Genomic DNA, 18,992 nt, shown 5'->3' on the forward strand with positions numbered 1-18,992 from the left:
TCATAATTGGGTAACAATTAGTTTCTTCAATTCTGAGTGAAGTTAATCCGAATAAAGCTGTGTATGCTGAGATAATAAGCCCTAGTCAATGAAACACAGATAACATGATTCACCAAAGCTGTATCATCCCAACTGGCCTCAGCAGGTTTATAAATGATAATCAATGTGTAGCCGGAACATGATCATATTACCTATAAAGGGAAAAAAGTTTTGTCTCCAAGAGTTCCACTTATATATAGAATTCACCAGAGACAACTCTAGTGCTCAGAAACTCTAAGAAGGACTTTGTCTGATGTACACTGACAAAAAATAAATAAATAAATCTGAGATTTGCGTATGACCCAGGCTATTTTGCTTCCACATGACTGGAAAAAACCTTCCTGATGTACACATAGTCTCTGTCATTTACTGAAGGAGCTGTGATTGGAATGTGAGTGCAGTTTTTGCTGCTGTGTCACATCTGGAAACCCTAAAATATGCAAAATTAACTGACTAGTGCTACAAGTCTACAGGCTTCATAAATATGTTAAGCATTGCTTACACCTGCAATACCATTAATTTCTTCTACGATGAGACTTGTGGGTCTTTGGTTTTGGAACACCACAAATGTGTACAGTGAATATTAAATATACATAATAATATAGATAAAAATACATATTGACTGTTACTTCTCTGCAAGAGTAACATTTTAGGCATCCCCCTTTTCTTTGAAATACACTCAGCATCATCCATGGTTTCATAAAGTACAAGAAGAAGAATTAGTTCCAAATTGAGAGCATGTCCATGATTTTTCATATGAACAACAGGAAGGCTGAGACTGCTGACGGTGCAGGGAAATAGTAGTGTTCAAACAGATAATCCTCAGGGAATGAGAGAAGATCTGAGTAGGTTGGATCACTCTCTTCCTCCAGGCTTCAGTTAAAGAGGAAAAACTCACGGTTAATTCAAGATACCTTGTTATCCAGCAGGTTAGCTTCATGGAGCATGTTGCTCCTGTAACCTAGTCAGGGTTAAGGTAACTTGCTTTGTGAAACTAAAAACCTTGAGTCTCCTTCAATTCTAAATCAACATACTGTGACTTTTCACTAAGCCTGCTTTCTGAAACAGGGCCCAGATCTTTCATCTGCTGAGTGTTAGCCTAAGAGTGGGGACACCATCCCTAAAATCTGCAAAAGTAAACATGGCAGTAGTACAGGTGTGACATCACAGGGATGGTACAGGTATCTGATCATGTGACGTAGACCTCAGGCAGGAAATCAATGAATAGAATTTGAGGTTATTCTTTTTTTTATTTGGCACCACACTGCTTTCATAGTTATCTAGTGTAAATATGAGCACCCTCTAATATAGCTGCAAAATGGCTCATTAAACTGATTGACAGATTTTAAATCCTTTGTGCCGCAAAAACGTCTTACTGTACCAATACCAGTGTAGCTAATTTTAAAAGTACTGCATGATGCAATCAGTAAAATAATAATGAAAGTCAGAGAACAGTTCAAGCTTTGGTATGTCACTCCTTTTTTATGTCATGAAATAACGTGGGGTAGCTTGATTGTGTGCAGAACCAAAGTTTGCCCTCCATCCTCCTTTCAGAGCTCCAGATGCGGCTAAAAGACCCCTTCTCTTTGAAAGCCGCCGATATGACTAAGCGGACTAATAAACCGAGGAAACCTCGAGATGAGGAGTCATCAGATGAAGTCAGTGGTAAGTTACTGCAGCGGTACAAGGCACCAGATTGTTCAAGATGAGAGCTTTGGCTGAGGCCTGTACTGCACAGTGAATAGTGGGTGGGATGAAATCTGTAATTATGTTCAGAAAGCAAGACCTATTGATGATAGTCTGTGGTACTTTTGTACAAATGTTCTTCAAGTAATTTACCAAGCACATTCATCCACGAATTCTGTCCAGCTTAGAAACACAACATTCCTGATCCTCCTGTGATTTTTTCACTTTTGTGAGTCTGTGGGATTTTATTATTTGTCGTAGTAGAAAGTGGCATTTAGCTTTCAGTGAATAAATAGTCCCTTAAAATGATTGGAAGGTGTTGTTTCGATCGTGTGCATCGTCTTTTAATCAGGACTGACTTGCCAGCATGTGAGTAAAGCAGTGGACCTGAGCTCGGTAAAGAAGTCGGTCCTCTCCAGTGTGTGGTCGGTTTGCTCCGAGTGCCTGAAGGAGAGGACAATGATCGACGGAGAGCCAGCTGCATCCCACGACATCCTGGTGTGCCTAAAGTGTGGCGTTCAGGTGAGGTTTGTTTTTCTAATGTACAACAGAATAAACGTAAGTAAACGCAGAACATACACTGAATATTTCCTTCTGATTATACCACTGTTAGTACACAGAGGGACACTACAGTTCATAGAGTAACAACATCATCTAGCCAAGCCATTTTAATCCTGCTGTTTTTTAATTATGCACTGGAAAATAAGTAGCTATGGTTCAGAGAGAGAAGATAATCATTGCAAAAATAGAACAACTATTTTGAAAAGGCTTGTGTTATTTCATTATATGCAACAAATTTGATTCCTGCCTCAGAAATGTGGCAGAATGGGGAATGTTTCTTCTTCATTTAAATGCCATACCTTCTTGTGTTTTTCAATGTTTCTACATGTTCAAACATTTTCATTGTTGGGTGAAAATATGACAGATTTCCAGTAATGTCCTGGCTGTATGTCTATATTTAGGGTGTAGTCTGTACGGTCAAACAGCTTACAAATGATGGCAACGTAGCTCTACCGCATGCAAAGTTTGGGCTATGAGGTGAGGAGGCGCCACGGTCTTTAAAAGTAGACATGTTCCCTGGACCTGACTGCATTTTATACTTTGTACCAAATATTTAAAACTGAAATTTCTTAAATGAACTGTCTTACAGAGCTGCAACCAGTCAGGGATCCAGCATGCTGTCAAACACCACCAGGCTTTTCATCCAGAGTCACACTGCATCACCATCAGCTTGAGCACGTGGAAGGCCTGGTGAGAAACACTGGAAGTTATTGTGAATAGACATAAAAATATAAGACTAGACGCAGTGGTGTACTTTCTGTCACCTTGTGATTGCATTTTGTCAAGCTGCTGCCCTTGTTTGACCTGACATAGAAAATAATGTGTCTTTCTCATTTTGGTTATCATCATTTTCAAGATGTTTGTCTATAAATTTGACATAGTTCTTAGCTTTATGCTTAATAGCTATTTTCTAGTTGCCTGATAGTAAATGCTGTTTAACTCCATAATGACATACGCTACCGTTCAAAGGTTTGGGCTCATCCAGATAATTCCATGTTTTCCATGTAAACTCACACCTTTATTCATGTGCTAACATAACTGCACAAGAGTTTTCTAACCATCAATGAGCCTTTCAACACCATTAGCTAACTCTGTTGAGTTCTGCAGGAATTAAAACCCTTCCTGTGTCTGTTTACTACCATCTCTTGTTATAACAGGTGTTTTGAGTGTAATGAGGAGCTCTCTACTCACTGCAACAAGAAGGCTTTGGCGCAGACCCTTGACTTTTTACAAAAGCATTCTGTCAAGGCAACATCAGGTAAGGAAAGCAAACAGGACAATTGCACCTTGACTCTATCGTAATTAGTGACCCAATTTATGACAGTTCACTCCCTGGTATTCAAATAAATTGACTTTCCTCACAACAAAAGTTCCAATTTAAACTTGTCAGTGGTCTACTGACGTTCCAGCTGTTGACTGCGGTACACCTGCTCCCCCTGCTGGCAGTGGTCATCTGGCCTGTTATTCTCAGTGATTAGACACTCCAACAGTGAGATGGGTGACACCACTTTGTTTCGGAGGGATGCAACTACTTTGTTCTCTGAAGCTGTTTAGGGCTTCAAGAGAAATTTCCTTCTTTCTGCAGGTCACAAAACTAAATTAAAGAGCATTCTGTGACAAAAACATAAAATGGATTTGTAAATAATTTTACTTACCAGGAAAAATAATGTTTGAATATGAAGAGAGTCTGAGTTGTTGCAGTTGGTTCCATTCATACCGAGTTTGGGCAGCCTGACTTCCCACTTGCACTATTCTGTCCTTTGGCCTCATTCGGACCACCTGAGCCCTCCTCTCCCAGTCAGTCAACCATATAGATATCAACCCCCCACTCCTCTCTCCGTATTTGCACACATACACCTTCTGTTCCTGAATTCCTGCACCTCTCCTGCTTTGCGCCTGTCCTGCTGAGTGGCCTCCTAACAGACTGTGGCTGATCATGGTGGTGGGCATCATCACTTGTGGTCTCACTGGCCTCTCAGCAGAGCCCTCTGCCCGGTGCCCAGTTGTCAGTGGCCAGAGGCCAGCCGCCAAAGCTGAATCAAGCTGGTCCCCCATCTCAGCAATGGCCACAGAGTTGTAGAATTGGATCTGCAGCAATCCCCCACCCTCACCCCCACCTTGCACATCGCATCACTGCACATATTAGAGGAATTAAGCGCTTGAGCGATGCTTCCCGGCTGGGTTCCCTGAAGAACAAGAGCAGCTGCGTGGGGTTCAGCCTCTGCTCCGTCATTCTTTGTCTTTCCATTGCTATCTGTTTCTGTCCCATGCATCCTCTGTGGAGCTGCTGTATGTCTCACCACCTCTGGGCCTGTGTGCTGCACTAGTGGGAGCCACGGTCCTCAACAAGTCAGAGTGACTGGATCTGAACAGCTGGAGCGCACTAACTCTCAGTGGACACGCAGACGCTCACAGATACACATAACACAGAATGTTGAAAATAACTTTCAAGTCAAGCAAATGCACCACTTCCTTCCAGTCTGTACTATGCGCTTACTGAAGGTTTTAAGGCTCAGGCTGATACAGTTAGCTGGATCCTTATTGTACAGTGTATGCTTTGCAGCACAGAGGACAAGCTCTTCCTGGCATAGTAAATCTGAATAACTTTCATTTTTCAAGTACATTACATACCTGAGGAATTTCTGATTTCACAAAGTAAAAGGTGTTTTGAAAGTCCTCATATAGTTTGTGTTACTCACTTACACTCAGGCATGCAGACTTACGGTACAAATACATACAAATAGGGTCAACAAATGAACAGAAGTATACAGAAATTAGACATACAGTTGGTTTACAAATGTTACCATTACTGTTCCTTACATTCTCTGTTCTGCCAGTAATTCTGCTTCTTAAACACAACATGCAGCACTTGTAGATCAGCTTATGCATAACAGTTTATTGACCCAATTAAGCAAAGACTATACTGGAGCAGTTTGTGTGTGTTTTGTTGGATATGTTTGTATACGATGAGTGCATGCTGCCAGGTAAGGGTCCACTGTTGGTGGGACTTTATTTTCCAGGCTGGACAGTTGCAACCTACAGCCCTCCTACAGCTTTGCCTCTTTAAATTACCTGTCACCTTTCCTAACACTCAATTGTTCCACACCGGTCGGCCAAATGGGTATAGAAACGGGCAGCCATTGTTGCAGCAAAATAGGCGTTGAGAAGCTTGTGAAATTGCATTCCAGTGTGAAGGCCAGATTTTCTCAAGAAGCTGCTGTTGTACTCTGTTTTCCTATAGACCTCGAGCACAAAAGAGCCCCGGCAAGGATTTTTTTCAGAATCTATAATAATTTTGTACAACAACAGCTCAGGGAAGAAAGAAAGTCGATTAACTGTGCTCTCTCACCATCAAGGCCTTCAGCTCAAGTGCCAAAGTCCCAGTAAAAAGCAAATTGACCTCAGGGAGCTAGACTCCAGCTCGTAACACAGCTGGGGAGTCTTTGTGAAGCAAATTAAAATGTTGGTTTTGAATAGACGTCAGAGCTTGTTTCTCATTGGAATCTGTTAATTCTTTCTTGTTTTATAATAGTGATTGTTGTCAATCAGTTTCTCTGTGTAATTGTGTTGCCGTCATATGTATGTTACTATACTGTGTGTTTGTTCTTGTGTTCTCTTTTGCAGCATTTAGAAACACAGGCAACATAATCAAACAATAGTTTCTAGCTTTGTTCTGTAGTTATATTATTAAATTGCTTACCAGTGTTTTCATTCCCTTTACACTTAGTTGCTTTCTAGTAGATCAATAACAAAGGCTGTTTGTGTGACCATGTAGTCTTTGTCATCTGTTCAGTGAATCTGAGGAAGAAAGAAAAAAGCAAATAAATCAGTGAAGCTAAATGTGTGTGGTTTGTCAAAACCACATTTCTATCTGGGTATTTTAAGCTCTTTAGCAGTAGCTCTAAATTTCTATATTAAAATATTTTATAGCATTTTCTACTAAAGGTCTTGTATTTAAAATCTGATTGTTTTTTACCCCTCATATTAAGCAGGATTGGGTTCTGGTGAGAGGGTTGTATGGCTGAGAAAAATACTGTTTCACACAACCAACACTTCAAAAGAGATCGCTATGTGGCCACACACAGCATAGAACACACCTATTGTTTTCTAAATAATAATGACTATTTTAAAAAACATGTTCTTGCTCCCTGTCTGTGTTTTTACACAAGCAAACATGAACAGTGATGTGTGTGCTCAGACTCAGCACGTTACAGTTACATCAGCTGGAATGCATCAAAAGGGCTTAAATACAGTAATTTGTCATTTCCCCTGTTGTGTTTAGTTTTTCAGCTACAATTATGGAACAACACTCCATAGTAACAGCTTTCAGTTCATAGTAGTGTCAGTATTTGTTTCGCTCATTTTAAACTTCTTAGTGCTGTCAGTAGGGCTACGTGTCGCAGTAAAGGAACAAGGAAATGCTTTCTGGTTTTTGAAAAAATTCTCCTTGACATATTTAGATTTTAAGTAAATCATCAAAATTTATGTTTTTGTAGCGCCGAATAGAGTGCTGTCACTGTGGGAGATGTGGGAAGGTTTCCACATGCTTTTCTATGGGGAATCATTACGTTCTCTCTGAAGGCGCACATTTAGTTCACTTCGGTTCTGGGCTCAGTTTCCTGAGAATGATCCTTCTGATGTCTTCTCCTCCCCTGAGAGACCCTGGCCAAAGGCTGAACTTGAAGATGTGGTTTTGTAGAATACTGCACCTTTATTTAACTGGTTTTCTGCTGCTGGTTGATGGTTTTGGAAACCATAGTCTTTAGTTTACTGTCACTTTAGCTTTGCTGAGTCAGTAGCCAGGAAGCTGCTTGTCCCCTGGTGGTGCTTTCATGGAGGTAATCAAGAGTGATTCTGTCTTTATTCCCACCACCGCACATGAAAGTAGGCCAGATAGTGGGTAGCAAAATCTGTGTGTGTGTGTGTGTGTGTTTGTGCATAACATGGCGCTGGGCTCTCTTGGCCTCAGATGGCAAGGAAACAGGCTTTTCATGCCCTGCAGTCACAACAAATTAGCGAATTAATAAGACATTTGGTGTTGCTTGGCCTTCCTCTTGACTGCCTGCTCTGCATGAAGTGAGCTGGCCACGGCCCTCCACGCTGCTGCGCTGTAAGTGAACATAGATGCATGGATGAAGCCCACTGGCCACGATTTGACAGTCTCAGCTCATCTGTGAAGCACATTACGAAGGCTGTAAAGAGTCGCTTTGAAATCACATCCTGTTTGTGTCTTGAGTATATTGATTGTATATCTGGTGTTGGCCTTGCTGTCGCTTGACAAAATGTCAAAACAATGCACACTTGACTGAACAGTCTATTTTTTGAGAGACTTCAGGAAAGTTTAGATATTTTCTCTTTCAAAAGTGTGCTCGTACTATGTCCTGTGAAAGGAAACAAGTCCCATGCTTCTTTGTATATCTCTTGTGTGAAAATGAGCAGGGAGTGCAGGAGGTGTTGGTGTACATGCGTGCATGTGGATGGGCTTGAGCACCGTGATGCTTTCCTCTGCCCTGGGGAGAGGCTCCACAGTGTCACTGCTGCCCACACTCGGTGGCTGAGCAAGGAGGGCCAGGTGGTGGTGCCGAGTGCAGCACAGTCAAGCGTGGACGCAGCGCATGCTGACATTTGCCTTCGCTGACTGCTGCAGGGAGAGGAAAAATCTGCCTTTCCATATGCTTGTGCTCGTTGCAAACCTTCCCTCCACCCACTGCCCCCCCACACTGCCCTCTTCTGCCCCCCTCCCTCCAGTTTCAACCAGATGGCTCCCTGAACATTGTTTACCTTGGGTGGCGGTCCCAGATGCAGTGTGTGTCCATCGGCATCCCCATTCCGCCCACTTAGTTTCTTCATTCCTCTGCTCTCTCTCAGCCTCAGTGCCAGTCACAGCGCTTACACTCAAGTTGCATCAAGTCTGTTGATTTTGAGTCTCAACAAGCTGACACACTCATTTACACACTTTATGTACTTTCTCTTAGTTGTCCACACTTGGATGAACATATATTTTCACACCAAATCAAAAACACAGTGTCTGTTTTTTCTGATCAGGCTGAAGTCCTTCCTCATCTCCACTTGTTTTCCATGCATTGTGTGTGTTGACATATGGGAGCTCCCTTATGGCTGCATATTGACGATGAAAATAGGCCTCCAGATGTTGCCAGCACAGAGGGCCAGATGCATTTAGCACCACTGGGTGGAGCGCATCAGCAGCATGTTGTCCCGGCAAGCTGAACCTCACCCCTACCTTCTTGATCCCAAAACTACAGGACATAAAAAAATGAAAATATACAGCCGCACTGCTGATAGAACCAAGAGAACATGAGAAAGACAGATAATATTCTGTGTGTGTGAGGTGTCTGCATGTTCAAGTAGTTGTGGGTTTTCTCCTCAAATCTGTTTAAAAGAAAATTTGCCCTTTTCCTTAGTCTTCTTTTTAGTGGTTTTGATAGAATATAAAATGCAAATTGTCAGGCCACGTGTGAGATGTCCAAGGTTCACATTCCAGCGCCTGTGACCAGGACTCTAACATTAGTGTCCTTGGCCTTGAGGAGGAAAAGCTCGCTGGGTAGCGGCCAGCAGCGGACTTAACCGCTGCTGTAGGTTGAATAGCTTTTTTCAATAAATTTGATGTGCACAAGTAGTGGTTCTATAAATTGAATGTGTGCAGAGGCAAGGCCATTTGTGTGTTTAGACGAAGAACGGTGAGAGTAAAGGTGCAGGTTCTTGTGAAGGTTTCTGGTTCAGTTGAATTTCCATTGTGTGGGCATAGGTGGGTTCAGGCTAGTGACCCCTCAGCCAGCCTGCTCTCTTGACTGGCTTATATTTGTAAAGTGTTCATGAACCAAACACTTTTTGTACTTCCAGACATTTATTTGATTTCTCTACAGCTTCTAGGCCTTAGGGTTCTGTTCTTTGTCCCTGCAAGGATTTGCTGTTTTATCTTGAAATTTCTCATTATATCTTTTAACAGAAGAACCTCAAGTTTGAGTTTCTATCCAAGAACAGCTTTCAGTGAGCTTTTAAATACAATTCTATATTTTTACTAGTCATTCTAATGACAATGAATGAATTCTAATGGCAAAATATTTTTTATCTAATGTAAATATTAAAAAAAACAATTATTCTTTTGCTTCAAAGTTCTAATAGTACACCAATGAACTATTTGGGTTTTTTCATCATGTATGGTGTTGTAGTTGCGACAGTGTAGTGAACGTTGTGCAGCCTTTCTGTGTTGATGTACACAAGAATCCTCCAACAGCCAAAACAGACTGACTAGCAGAAAAGAACTCAGCTCCCTCAGTAAACTTTGGACGGCATTCAAAGCATAATGTCATACATCCAGTGTCCTGTCTTACTATCCAGTGTTTGGATGTTTTTGACCACAGTCTGACATATTGAATGCAGACTTGATCATAGCAGTAGAAAATGTTCTTGTTCGCTTCTACAGTACTGCCAAAAAAATAGAGAAATATTCTAAAATTCCTCTAGTAACAGATCGCCTATCTCTAAATGTCGTTGCAGGTTTATTTTGACTTTAATCATCAAAGACAGAAACTAGATCTACAGTCTTTACGACATACCTAATTATGTGTTTTATAGGCACAAGCAAGATTAAATATGTACCAGAAAATAAAATATTACAGGCTACACTATTGCTTTGAATAAGATCACACCTTGATTAGATTAAATAAATCCCTTATCAAAATACAATTCATTCCCACCATTCAGGTACTATCGCTGAAACAGTAGGAATGTATGCTTTATTTTTCAGCCATCTGCATGTGTATTACTCTGTATTTAGTGCGTATTACTCGGTATTTAGTGCGTATTACTCGGTATTTAGTGCGTATTACTCGGTATTTAGTGCGTATTACTCGGTATTTAGTGCGTATTACTCTGTATTTAGTGCGTATTACTCTGTATTTAGTGCGTATTACTCGGTATTTAGTGCGTGTTACTCGGTATTTAGTGCGTGTTACTCTGTATTTAGTGCGTATTACTCTGTATTTAGTGCGTGTTACTCGGTATTTAGTGCGTATTACTCTGTATTTAGTGCGTATTACTCTGTATTTAGTGCGTGTTACTCGGTATTTAGTGCGTGTTACTCGGTATTTAGTGCGTGTTACTCGGTATTTAGTGCGTGTTACTCGGTATTTAGTGCGTGTTACTCGGTATTTAGTGCGTATTACTCGGTATTTAGTGCGTATTACTCGGTATTTAGTGCGTATTACTCTGTATTTAGTGCGTATTACTCTGTATTTAGTGCGTATTACTCGGTATTTAGTGCGTGTTACTCGGTATTTAGTGCGTGTTACTCTGTATTTAGTGCGTATTACTCGGTATTTAGTGCGTATTACTCGGTATTTAGTGCGTATTACTCTGTATTTAGTGCGTATTACTCTGTATTTAGTGCGTGTTACTCGGTATTTAGTGCGTGTTACTCGGTATTTAGTGCGTGTTACTCGGTATTTAGTGCGTGTTACTCGGTATTTAGTGCGTGTTACTCGGTATTTAGTGCGTATTACTCGGTATTTAGTGCGTATTACTCGGTATTTAGTGCGTGTTACTCGGTATTTAGTGCGTGTTACTCGGTATTTAGTGCGTGTTACTCGGTATTTAGTGCGTGTTCCTCTGTATTTAGTGCGTGTTACTCGGTATTTAGTGCGTGTTCCTCTGTATTTAGTGCGTGTTACTCGGTATTTAGTGCGTGTTACTCGGTATTTAGTGCGTGTTACTCGGTATTTAGTGCGTATTACTCGGTATTTAGTGCGTGTTACTCGGTATTTAGTGCGTGTTACTCGGTATTTAGTGCGTATTACTCGGTATTTAGTGCGTATTACTCGGTATTTAGTGCGTATTACTCGGTATTTAGTGGATGGTATAGCATAGTCATTCCATGTTTGCTCTGTGCAGAAGCAGAAATGTTCACTCTTCCCTCTCTGTACTCTGATGCTGACATAAGCACCCAGGATATTTAGAAGTGGTCATTTTTGGGAGTTGTTATTCGTTTATTGTTTATGCAAGTCATGTCTACATGCAGATATCCTGTTGATTTTTAGTGGCATGTTGTAAATGTAAAGTGTGGACTTCTTTCTATACATGTGACATCTCTGTAGATGTTAGTAAGGTACTGTCTGCTGTACCAGAGTTCAGAGAGATCATGCACCAGTACTGAGCTTCTCAGTCACTGTGGAGCCCTGCATGATGCTGAGTTTTATATCATCATCTTGAGTCATTTTGCACCCTCTAATGTAACTTGCCTGAATGTAGGGGTATGCTGTTTTTTACATTTGTTTCCAGATGGCAACAAAACTTTACACAAAATAGCTATTGGCATGTTTTTTTAAATTTAGATGTTTATTTGTATAGTTACTGATCCATCTAGTGGAACAGTTATTCATCTAATGTCATCCTTGTGAGTTAGCTCACCAGTGGCTCCTACCACACGGCAGTAGCATATTATTGTTCAGCTGTCATGGTGTTAGTTTCATTGTTATCTGCTGAAACGCCGTCAGCTCACACAGCTACAGTACCCAGTCTGTCCCCAGCAGTCTCTATGCTGCTGCTAGATTCTGACCATCTGTGTCTTAGTTTGTGCTGAAGGTTAGTTTTGGTGATCAGGAGTAACAGCTGGCTTTGGAGAGCCATCTCTCCAACCCCAGCCCCCACCTCCCTCACTAACCAGCGGAAACTTCTACAGCTGTCATCTGCTTTCCCAAATGACCCAACTCTCCTTCCAGCTGCCGTCACAGCACCCTGCTCCCAGCCCCAGTCTTGTTTCAAGGCTAAGCCCTTTTTTCCAGTATTCTGTCACAATCCCAATTAAAGACAAGCAGATTTTTTAGCAGTTGCAAGGCCGACTGGCGCTCCCAGTCTCAGACCAAGCGCCACCTTAGCTGCAGCTTCAAGCTTGACTTAAAAATAACCTCAAAGTAGAAGTCAAGTCAGGGTTGAGAAATTGGATCTTTTGTCAGTTTCAAAGACCATCCAAGCAGTTTATCATGTAACTAAAACTTCCATTCTTGCGGTGTATCTCTTTAAATGTATTATGTTTCTGTTTTTGCTGTCTTCCAGCAGCATCACCCAAGATCATCAAACTGCGAGAGGAACCATCAGACTATGCTGACCCGCCCAGAGGCAAAAGTTCAGGGATCAACAGCACTTTGGTTCCTGTTAAGGGAATCAATAACCTTGGTAACACCTGCTTCTTCAATGCTGTTATGCAGGTTGGTACTGCTGATTCTAACGTTATTATCATTAATTGTTAATGCCCTTTGTTTCAATCCAGTTCTTACCCGTGGTTGTTCAATGTTAGATTAGAAACCTCAATTTTAGAAAGTGTTATATTGTACATTATCAAATGTTGTGATTGCATTGTTCAGGGTGTTTTGAAGGGGTAGAATAAGGTATTTGTGATTAGTATGAATATGTCATTCTAAAGCTGAAGCACAAAGTTTTAAGTGGATCTCTTAATGTAAGCGACCTGTTTGCATTTACTGCGTTATCTCCAGCGGCACTGTTAGCCTAATGAATTACAATGATTTCTATTCTAAGATAACAGTACAAATACGTACGCCCTTTCAGTCCTGTTCAAGTGCTTCTACTTACGAGTCTGCTCTGTATTAAACCAGATTAGGGTCTTACAATGGCTGTGAGAATACGCAGGTCATTTTGTGTAGTTTTTTCAGTGCAGCAGTAAATGCAGTGCTGGCTTGGACACATTCACCTGCCCGTACACGAGTGGTACTCAGTTGGTGCAGAGCACGTTCACAACACAACACAGCTATAGAGTGTCCTCAGTAGTTCTCTGGTCATGTCATGGTGACTGCAAACTGACATGCCTCTTCAACAATGAAGCTGTTTTTTTCCGCCATTTTGTTAATCACCCTCGGGGTCTTCCTCGTTGATTGAAATTCGAGTGAGCGCGCTTTACATGCTTTTCCCTCCCTCTCCCTGTCTGTTTGTATTGTCTCCTTGAAAATTGCAATCTTTCTGGTGAAAACACATAATTGTCAGAGGATGAGCTGTGTCTGTGTTCACAATGCCTGCCTCATTGTGGGTTTTCCATAGCAACAGTCTGTATTGCCAGGATGTGACAAAACAAATATCTCTTGAAAGGGAAGAAAAAGATGCTTCTCTAACATGAAGGGACAATGACTGCTTCAGGCTGTGTCTTTGCCGAGGATCTCCTCTACATTTGAAACTCACAGATCATGGATGATTTAGAAATCCTCTGTCAACATAATGAACTCACCACAAGTTCCCTAAAACCTACTAAAATGGAGATAACATTTCACGAGGGTATTTTAATTGACCACATTGTATTGCCACAAGCTAAGTGCAGATACATTTTCATGGCTGTGTTTGTTATGATTTCTCGTTCACTTTGTTATGTTTCCTTGTTGGGCTTTGCTGAATAGTTCTGTTGTCCCTACAGAACCTGTCCCAGACACACATGCTGATTGACCTCATCCAGGAAGTGAAGGAGAAAGGGTACAAACTAAGGATCTGCCCCCCTGTTGAGACCAATCTGGTACAGTCTGCTGTAGTTTGTTCTGCTCCTTTACGAAGTCTTTCAGCATTTGATAAACAAATGCAAATTGCCCCGTATTTAAAGAGAGATGTGCAATGATTTTTTTGTCATTGGCTAATAATAACTTTAAAATACTCAGAATCATCCCAGAATTAACACTGATATTATGTCAGATTAAAAGTTTAGTTTTGTTTGAAAATGTTGTAAACATACCTGGGATGTTATACATGCAACTTAAAGTAGTTTTACTGTTTTGTCCTGTGAATCTGCAGGACAGACCTGATGCTCTCTGCACTGAGCTGTGAAAATATTTGCAGAAATCATTATCAGCAACTGACCAAAGAGTTGGAAAGTGTCAACATCTCAGATATCTGGAAAAATCCATTGTTCTACATCACTAATTTTGCAATTATCATTCATAACTGTTGTATGAATATATATATATATATATATATACACACGTGGACAAAATTGTTGGTACCCCTCAGTTAAAGAAGGAAAAACCCACAATTCTCACTGAAATCACTTGAAACTCACAAAAGTAACAATAAATAAAAATTTATTGAAAATTAAATAATCAAAAACAGCCATTACTTTTGAATTGTTGATTAACATAATTATTTTAAAAAACAAACTAATGAAACAGGCCTGGACAAAAATGATGGTACCTCTATAAAAGATTGAAAACTATTTGACCAGAGTGACATGATTAACTCAGGTGTGTCATTTAATTGACATCACAGGTGTTTCCAAACTCATAATCAGTCTGTCTGCCTATTTAAAGGGAGACAAGTAGTCACCCTGCTGTTTGGTGAAAAGGTGTGTACCACACTGAACATGGACAACAGAAAGCGAAGGAGAGAATTGTCCCAGGACATCCGAAAAAAAATTATAGACAAACATCTTAAAGGTAAAGGCTATAAGACCATCTCTAAACAGCTTGAAGTTCCTGTGACAACAGTGGCTCATATTATTCAGAAGTTCAAGACCCACGGGACAGTAGCCAACCTCCCTGGACGTGGCCGCAAGAGGAAAATTGATGACAAATTGAAGAGACGGATCGTTGGAATTGTATCCAAAGAGCCCAGAGCAACCTCCAAAGAAATTAAAGGTGAACTCCAAGGCCAAGGTACATCAGTGTCAGATCGCACCATTCGTCGTTGTTTGAGCCAAAGTGGACTTCATGGGAGACGACCAAGGAGGACACCACTGCTGAAAAAAACTCATAAAAAAGCCAGACTGGAATTTGCAAAAATGCATGTTGACAAGCCACAAAGCTTCTGGGAGAATGTCCTTTGGACAGATGAGACCAAACTGGAGCTTTTTGGTAAGGCACATCAACTCTATGTTCATAGACTCAAAAACCAAGCATACGAAGAAAAGAACACTGTCCCTACGGTGAAACATGGAGGAGGCTCAGTAATGTTTTGGGGCTGCTTTGCTGCATCTGGCACAGGGTGTCTTGAAAGTGTGCAAGGTAAGATGAAATCTGAAGACTATCAAGGCATTCTGGAGAGAAATGTGCTGCCTCGTGTCAGAAAGCTTGGTCTCAGTCGCAGGTCATGGGTCTTCCAACAGGACAACGATCCAAAACACACAGCCAAAAACACCCAAGAATGGCTGAGAGAAAAGCGTTGGACTATTCTAAAGTGGCCTTCTATGAGCCCAGATCTGAATCCCATTGAACATATGTGGAAGGAGCTGAAACATGCCATTTGGAGAAGATACCCATCAAACCTGAGACAACTGGAGCTGTTTGCTCATGAGGAGTGGGCCAAAATACCTGTTGACAGCTACAGAACGCTCATTGACAAATACAGAAATCGTTTAATTGCAGTGATTGCCTCAAAAGGTTGTGCAACAAAATATTAAGTTATGGGTACCATCATTTTTGTCCAGCCCTATTTCATTAGTTTGTTTTTTTAAATAATTATGTTAATCAACAATTCCAAAGTGATGGCTGATTTTGATTATTTGATTTTCAATACATTTTTATTTATTGTTACTTTTGTGAGTTTCAAGTGATTTCAGTGAGAATTGTGGGTTTTTCCTTCTTTAACTGAGGGGTACCAACAATTTTGTCCACATGTGTATATATATATATATATATATATATATATATGACCACATAAATGGAAAAAATCTATAATTGTTCGAAAAAGGTCATGTAAAAATCTAATGTTTAAGAGAAATGTCTAAAATTGAATGTGTAACATAGAAAGTAAGCGTAAATACTGCTTTGCTGTTGTGTTCCCTCCAGGATTTCTGCCATAACTCAAAGTTTGTTTTCATTTTGTCTCTTCGTATTCCAGAGCCAGCTGACAGTAGCGCTGCCCAGTCCAGAGCCGCTGACTGCTGCAATGTTTCTGTTCCTCCAGAGCATGAAAGAGTCAGGAAAAGGTCCCATCAACCCCAAAATCCTCTTCAACCAGCTTTGCCAGAAGTAAGATGTAACCCTTCATATTAACTACCACTTCTTTTCATACTACAGCCTCTCCTTTTGTGCCCTCATGCATGGCAGCTAGCCAGGGCTGCTAATTCAGAGTTTTGCTGTCTATAAAAGTAGCTCAAGAAAACATGAACTGTATAGTAAAATAATGTCCGTTGTTAGTGGGACTGGAACTGTTTTCATTTGCTTTAAAACTTTATCTTTTGTGTTGGTGATGTTACGAGTCTGTGGATGCTGTGGATTGGTTATTTGATAAAACTTCAGTAAGTTAGAGCAGCGATTATATATTTCTTTTTAAATTCAGTTTGTGGAATGATGATACAACAGCTTCAGATACCCGTACATATTTGATCAGAGAAGTCATAAGACTGTGCCGTAACAGTTAGCATTGCAGTTCTCCATCACCACCACTGCAGTTTACAGCACAGGAGTCGCAGCTTTCACCTGCTTGCATCCTTTTACTGCAGCGGTGAACACTTTAAACCAGCCAAGTAGCACCTGGTCCCAGCCGAGTGCCTTTCACCCACTCCACCCTCAACATACACAAAGCACACTAAAGCCACTGTACCTTACCAAATGTCCAGCAGCACCTATCCATTTGCGGCTCTTGTGCTGCTTGCCACACCGCTGTGCCACCTGTGTCGTATTTGATCCAGAGCGTGGCCCAACAGACTGTGTGACAGGCGGACACACAGCCTGTTCTGTTGTTGCGTTCCCTTTCATGAACAGTGTGAATATTTGGTTGGCTGACTTCTTGCTGAGCATGGTACACTGCTGGTTGGGTCCACTCTGTTTGTGTGTGTGGGGAGTGGGTGGGGGTTCTGCACTGTTTAGCCGTGCAGGTGGGTGACCAGGGCATTTGATGTCGGATGACTGGGTACGTCTCTGGTGCGGCTTTGACAGTTATTCTGGTACCTAGCTTTCATCAGACTGGCTGCTGTGTGTGTGTGTGTGTGTGTGTGTGTGTGTGTGTGTGTGTGTGTGTGTGTGTGTGTGTGTGTGTGTGTGTGTGTGTGTGTGTGTGTGTGTGTGTGTGTGTGTGTGTGTGTGTGTGTGTGTGTGTGTGTGTGTGCGCTGCCACCTCAGCCTGCAACACACATGCAGGCAATTGTGCGTTCAGACAGCAAGCATCACACACACCTTCATGCACTCATACATGACTAAATACAAGGTGGGCCAATCTATTCCACTAGCATGCATTTAAATAGAGAAATGTGAGTTTCAGCCTCAGCACCCATTGTCCATACTCTGCTTTTCACATGTGAACTAATCAAGGCCATAAAGTCTGTGTTTAGTGCATCCATTCTCTGTTTGCAGAAATCTAGATTTGCTCCATTTGCACATTGTTTTCAGTGCCTCAGAAGAGCAAAAAATGAAGAAATAAGCGTTTTCTCTATAAAGATTTTGCCTCTCTTTTTATAAGCATAGTTACATCCTTACAGTCGTATCAGTTAGCTAGAAATCTGACAGCTGACTAGTTAATTAAATAAGCTTATTATAATAATCTTAATAAAACAGAACTCAGTGCCAGTTATTTGTTCTTACTTTCTTTGCTTTCATCCATACATCTTTACAGGAACTGCAGCTTGTCAGGTGAATATAACACGATGCAGATCTTGCCATTTTTTTCCAGAAACTCTGCAGGGTTGGATTTGTTCTTTGTTTCTTGTTAATTTCTTGAATGGAGCTCCTGATTCCAAGTAGTGTGACCTGAGAGCTGAACGCGAAGAACAAAAACACTGAGCAAATGTCAAATTCAGTGAACTTGTTTCACACCAAAAAATATGCATCAGGTGAAGACTGTGAAAATACTGAGAAAAATACTTGGTTCTCTAACAGTTTTTGGAAAAAACCTCATAGTTTCTTGTTTTGAGTTTTTCTGTGTTTTTGGGCGGAGGAGGGTGACGTCTGTAAATTGATCTTCTTTGGCATTGAGACTGTTTGTCTGAATAAACAAGCAATCTCAGAGATGTCACCTTGAACTGTGAAAGCTTTTGATGGCCTTTTTAGGTCATTATCTGCCCATTTATGAGCCAAGCTTTAAAGCAGATATTCCAAAGAAAATATGTCAAATTAATTGATAACCAAAATTAGCTGTACTCTATAGAAGATTGATATTTTTAGCTGTCACATGAAATTCCTCTCCTCCTAGACTGTATTAAAGAGTTTGTCTGCTTGTTCTTTCTCTGCTGGTCTATGAAGCCAAGACGTTGAAGCGCAGTGCTTAAGTAGAAAACAGCACACAACTGTTTCTAAGTCTCACTTGTGATTCTGTGCAGTTGTGCTTGTTTGAGCAATGTTAGAATATTCTGGTTCATCAAAAGATGGCTGTAGATTTTTTTTTTAATGAGACCACACTTTATTCTTCAAGGTTGTGATTGCCTTATAAAATCCGGGTGCTTTTATTCCCTTATATGCCGATTCTCTCTGACATCCACAAGATGTACATGATTCCAGTATTCTGTGCTGAAATGGCCTGAGCTCTCGCATGCTTCTTTATTAGACTCCTCCACACAGTACCTCGTCTACATTCAGTTAGATCCAAAGATTTGACATGAAGGGACGAGGTCAAGAACTGCTCCTGTTTACTGGGGCATTGTTTCCCCCATTGTGGCTACCTTTATGATGGCTGCACTCTGTGAAAATGTCCTGCTTTCCTCACATGTGCCACTCAAAAAGGGTTGGTTCTGCCCTTGACCTGTGGGGACTGACGGCGCTTTTCCATTT

At 41.0% G+C, this 18,992-nt stretch overlaps 1 protein-coding gene across 3 annotated transcripts in view; it reads left to right on the forward strand.

The window, feature by feature from the left end:
• The window catches only part of usp45 (ubiquitin specific peptidase 45), a 36,076-nt gene that overhangs the window by 847 nt on the left and 16,237 nt on the right, over positions 1 to 18,992 (forward strand). For 2 of the 3 annotated variants that reach the window (XM_022204869.2, XM_022204877.2), the window contains 7 exons: positions 1,594 to 1,704; positions 2,078 to 2,247; positions 2,876 to 2,976; positions 3,444 to 3,544; positions 12,358 to 12,509; positions 13,721 to 13,816; positions 16,129 to 16,259. In XM_022204869.2, the coding sequence (XP_022060561.1) occupies positions 1,602 to 1,704; positions 2,078 to 2,247; positions 2,876 to 2,976; positions 3,444 to 3,544; positions 12,358 to 12,509; positions 13,721 to 13,816; positions 16,129 to 16,259 (854 nt within the window). In that variant the 5' untranslated portion in view covers positions 1,594 to 1,601. The remainder of the gene's footprint in view (positions 1 to 1,593; positions 1,705 to 2,077; positions 2,248 to 2,875; positions 2,977 to 3,443; positions 3,545 to 12,357; positions 12,510 to 13,720; positions 13,817 to 16,128; positions 16,260 to 18,992) is intronic. The other variant, XM_022204885.2, reaches the window with a different exon arrangement.

This window comes from Acanthochromis polyacanthus, chromosome 12 (assembly GCF_021347895.1).
Source record: "Acanthochromis polyacanthus isolate Apoly-LR-REF ecotype Palm Island chromosome 12, KAUST_Apoly_ChrSc, whole genome shotgun sequence".
Lineage (NCBI taxonomy): Eukaryota > Metazoa > Chordata > Actinopteri > Pomacentridae > Acanthochromis > Acanthochromis polyacanthus.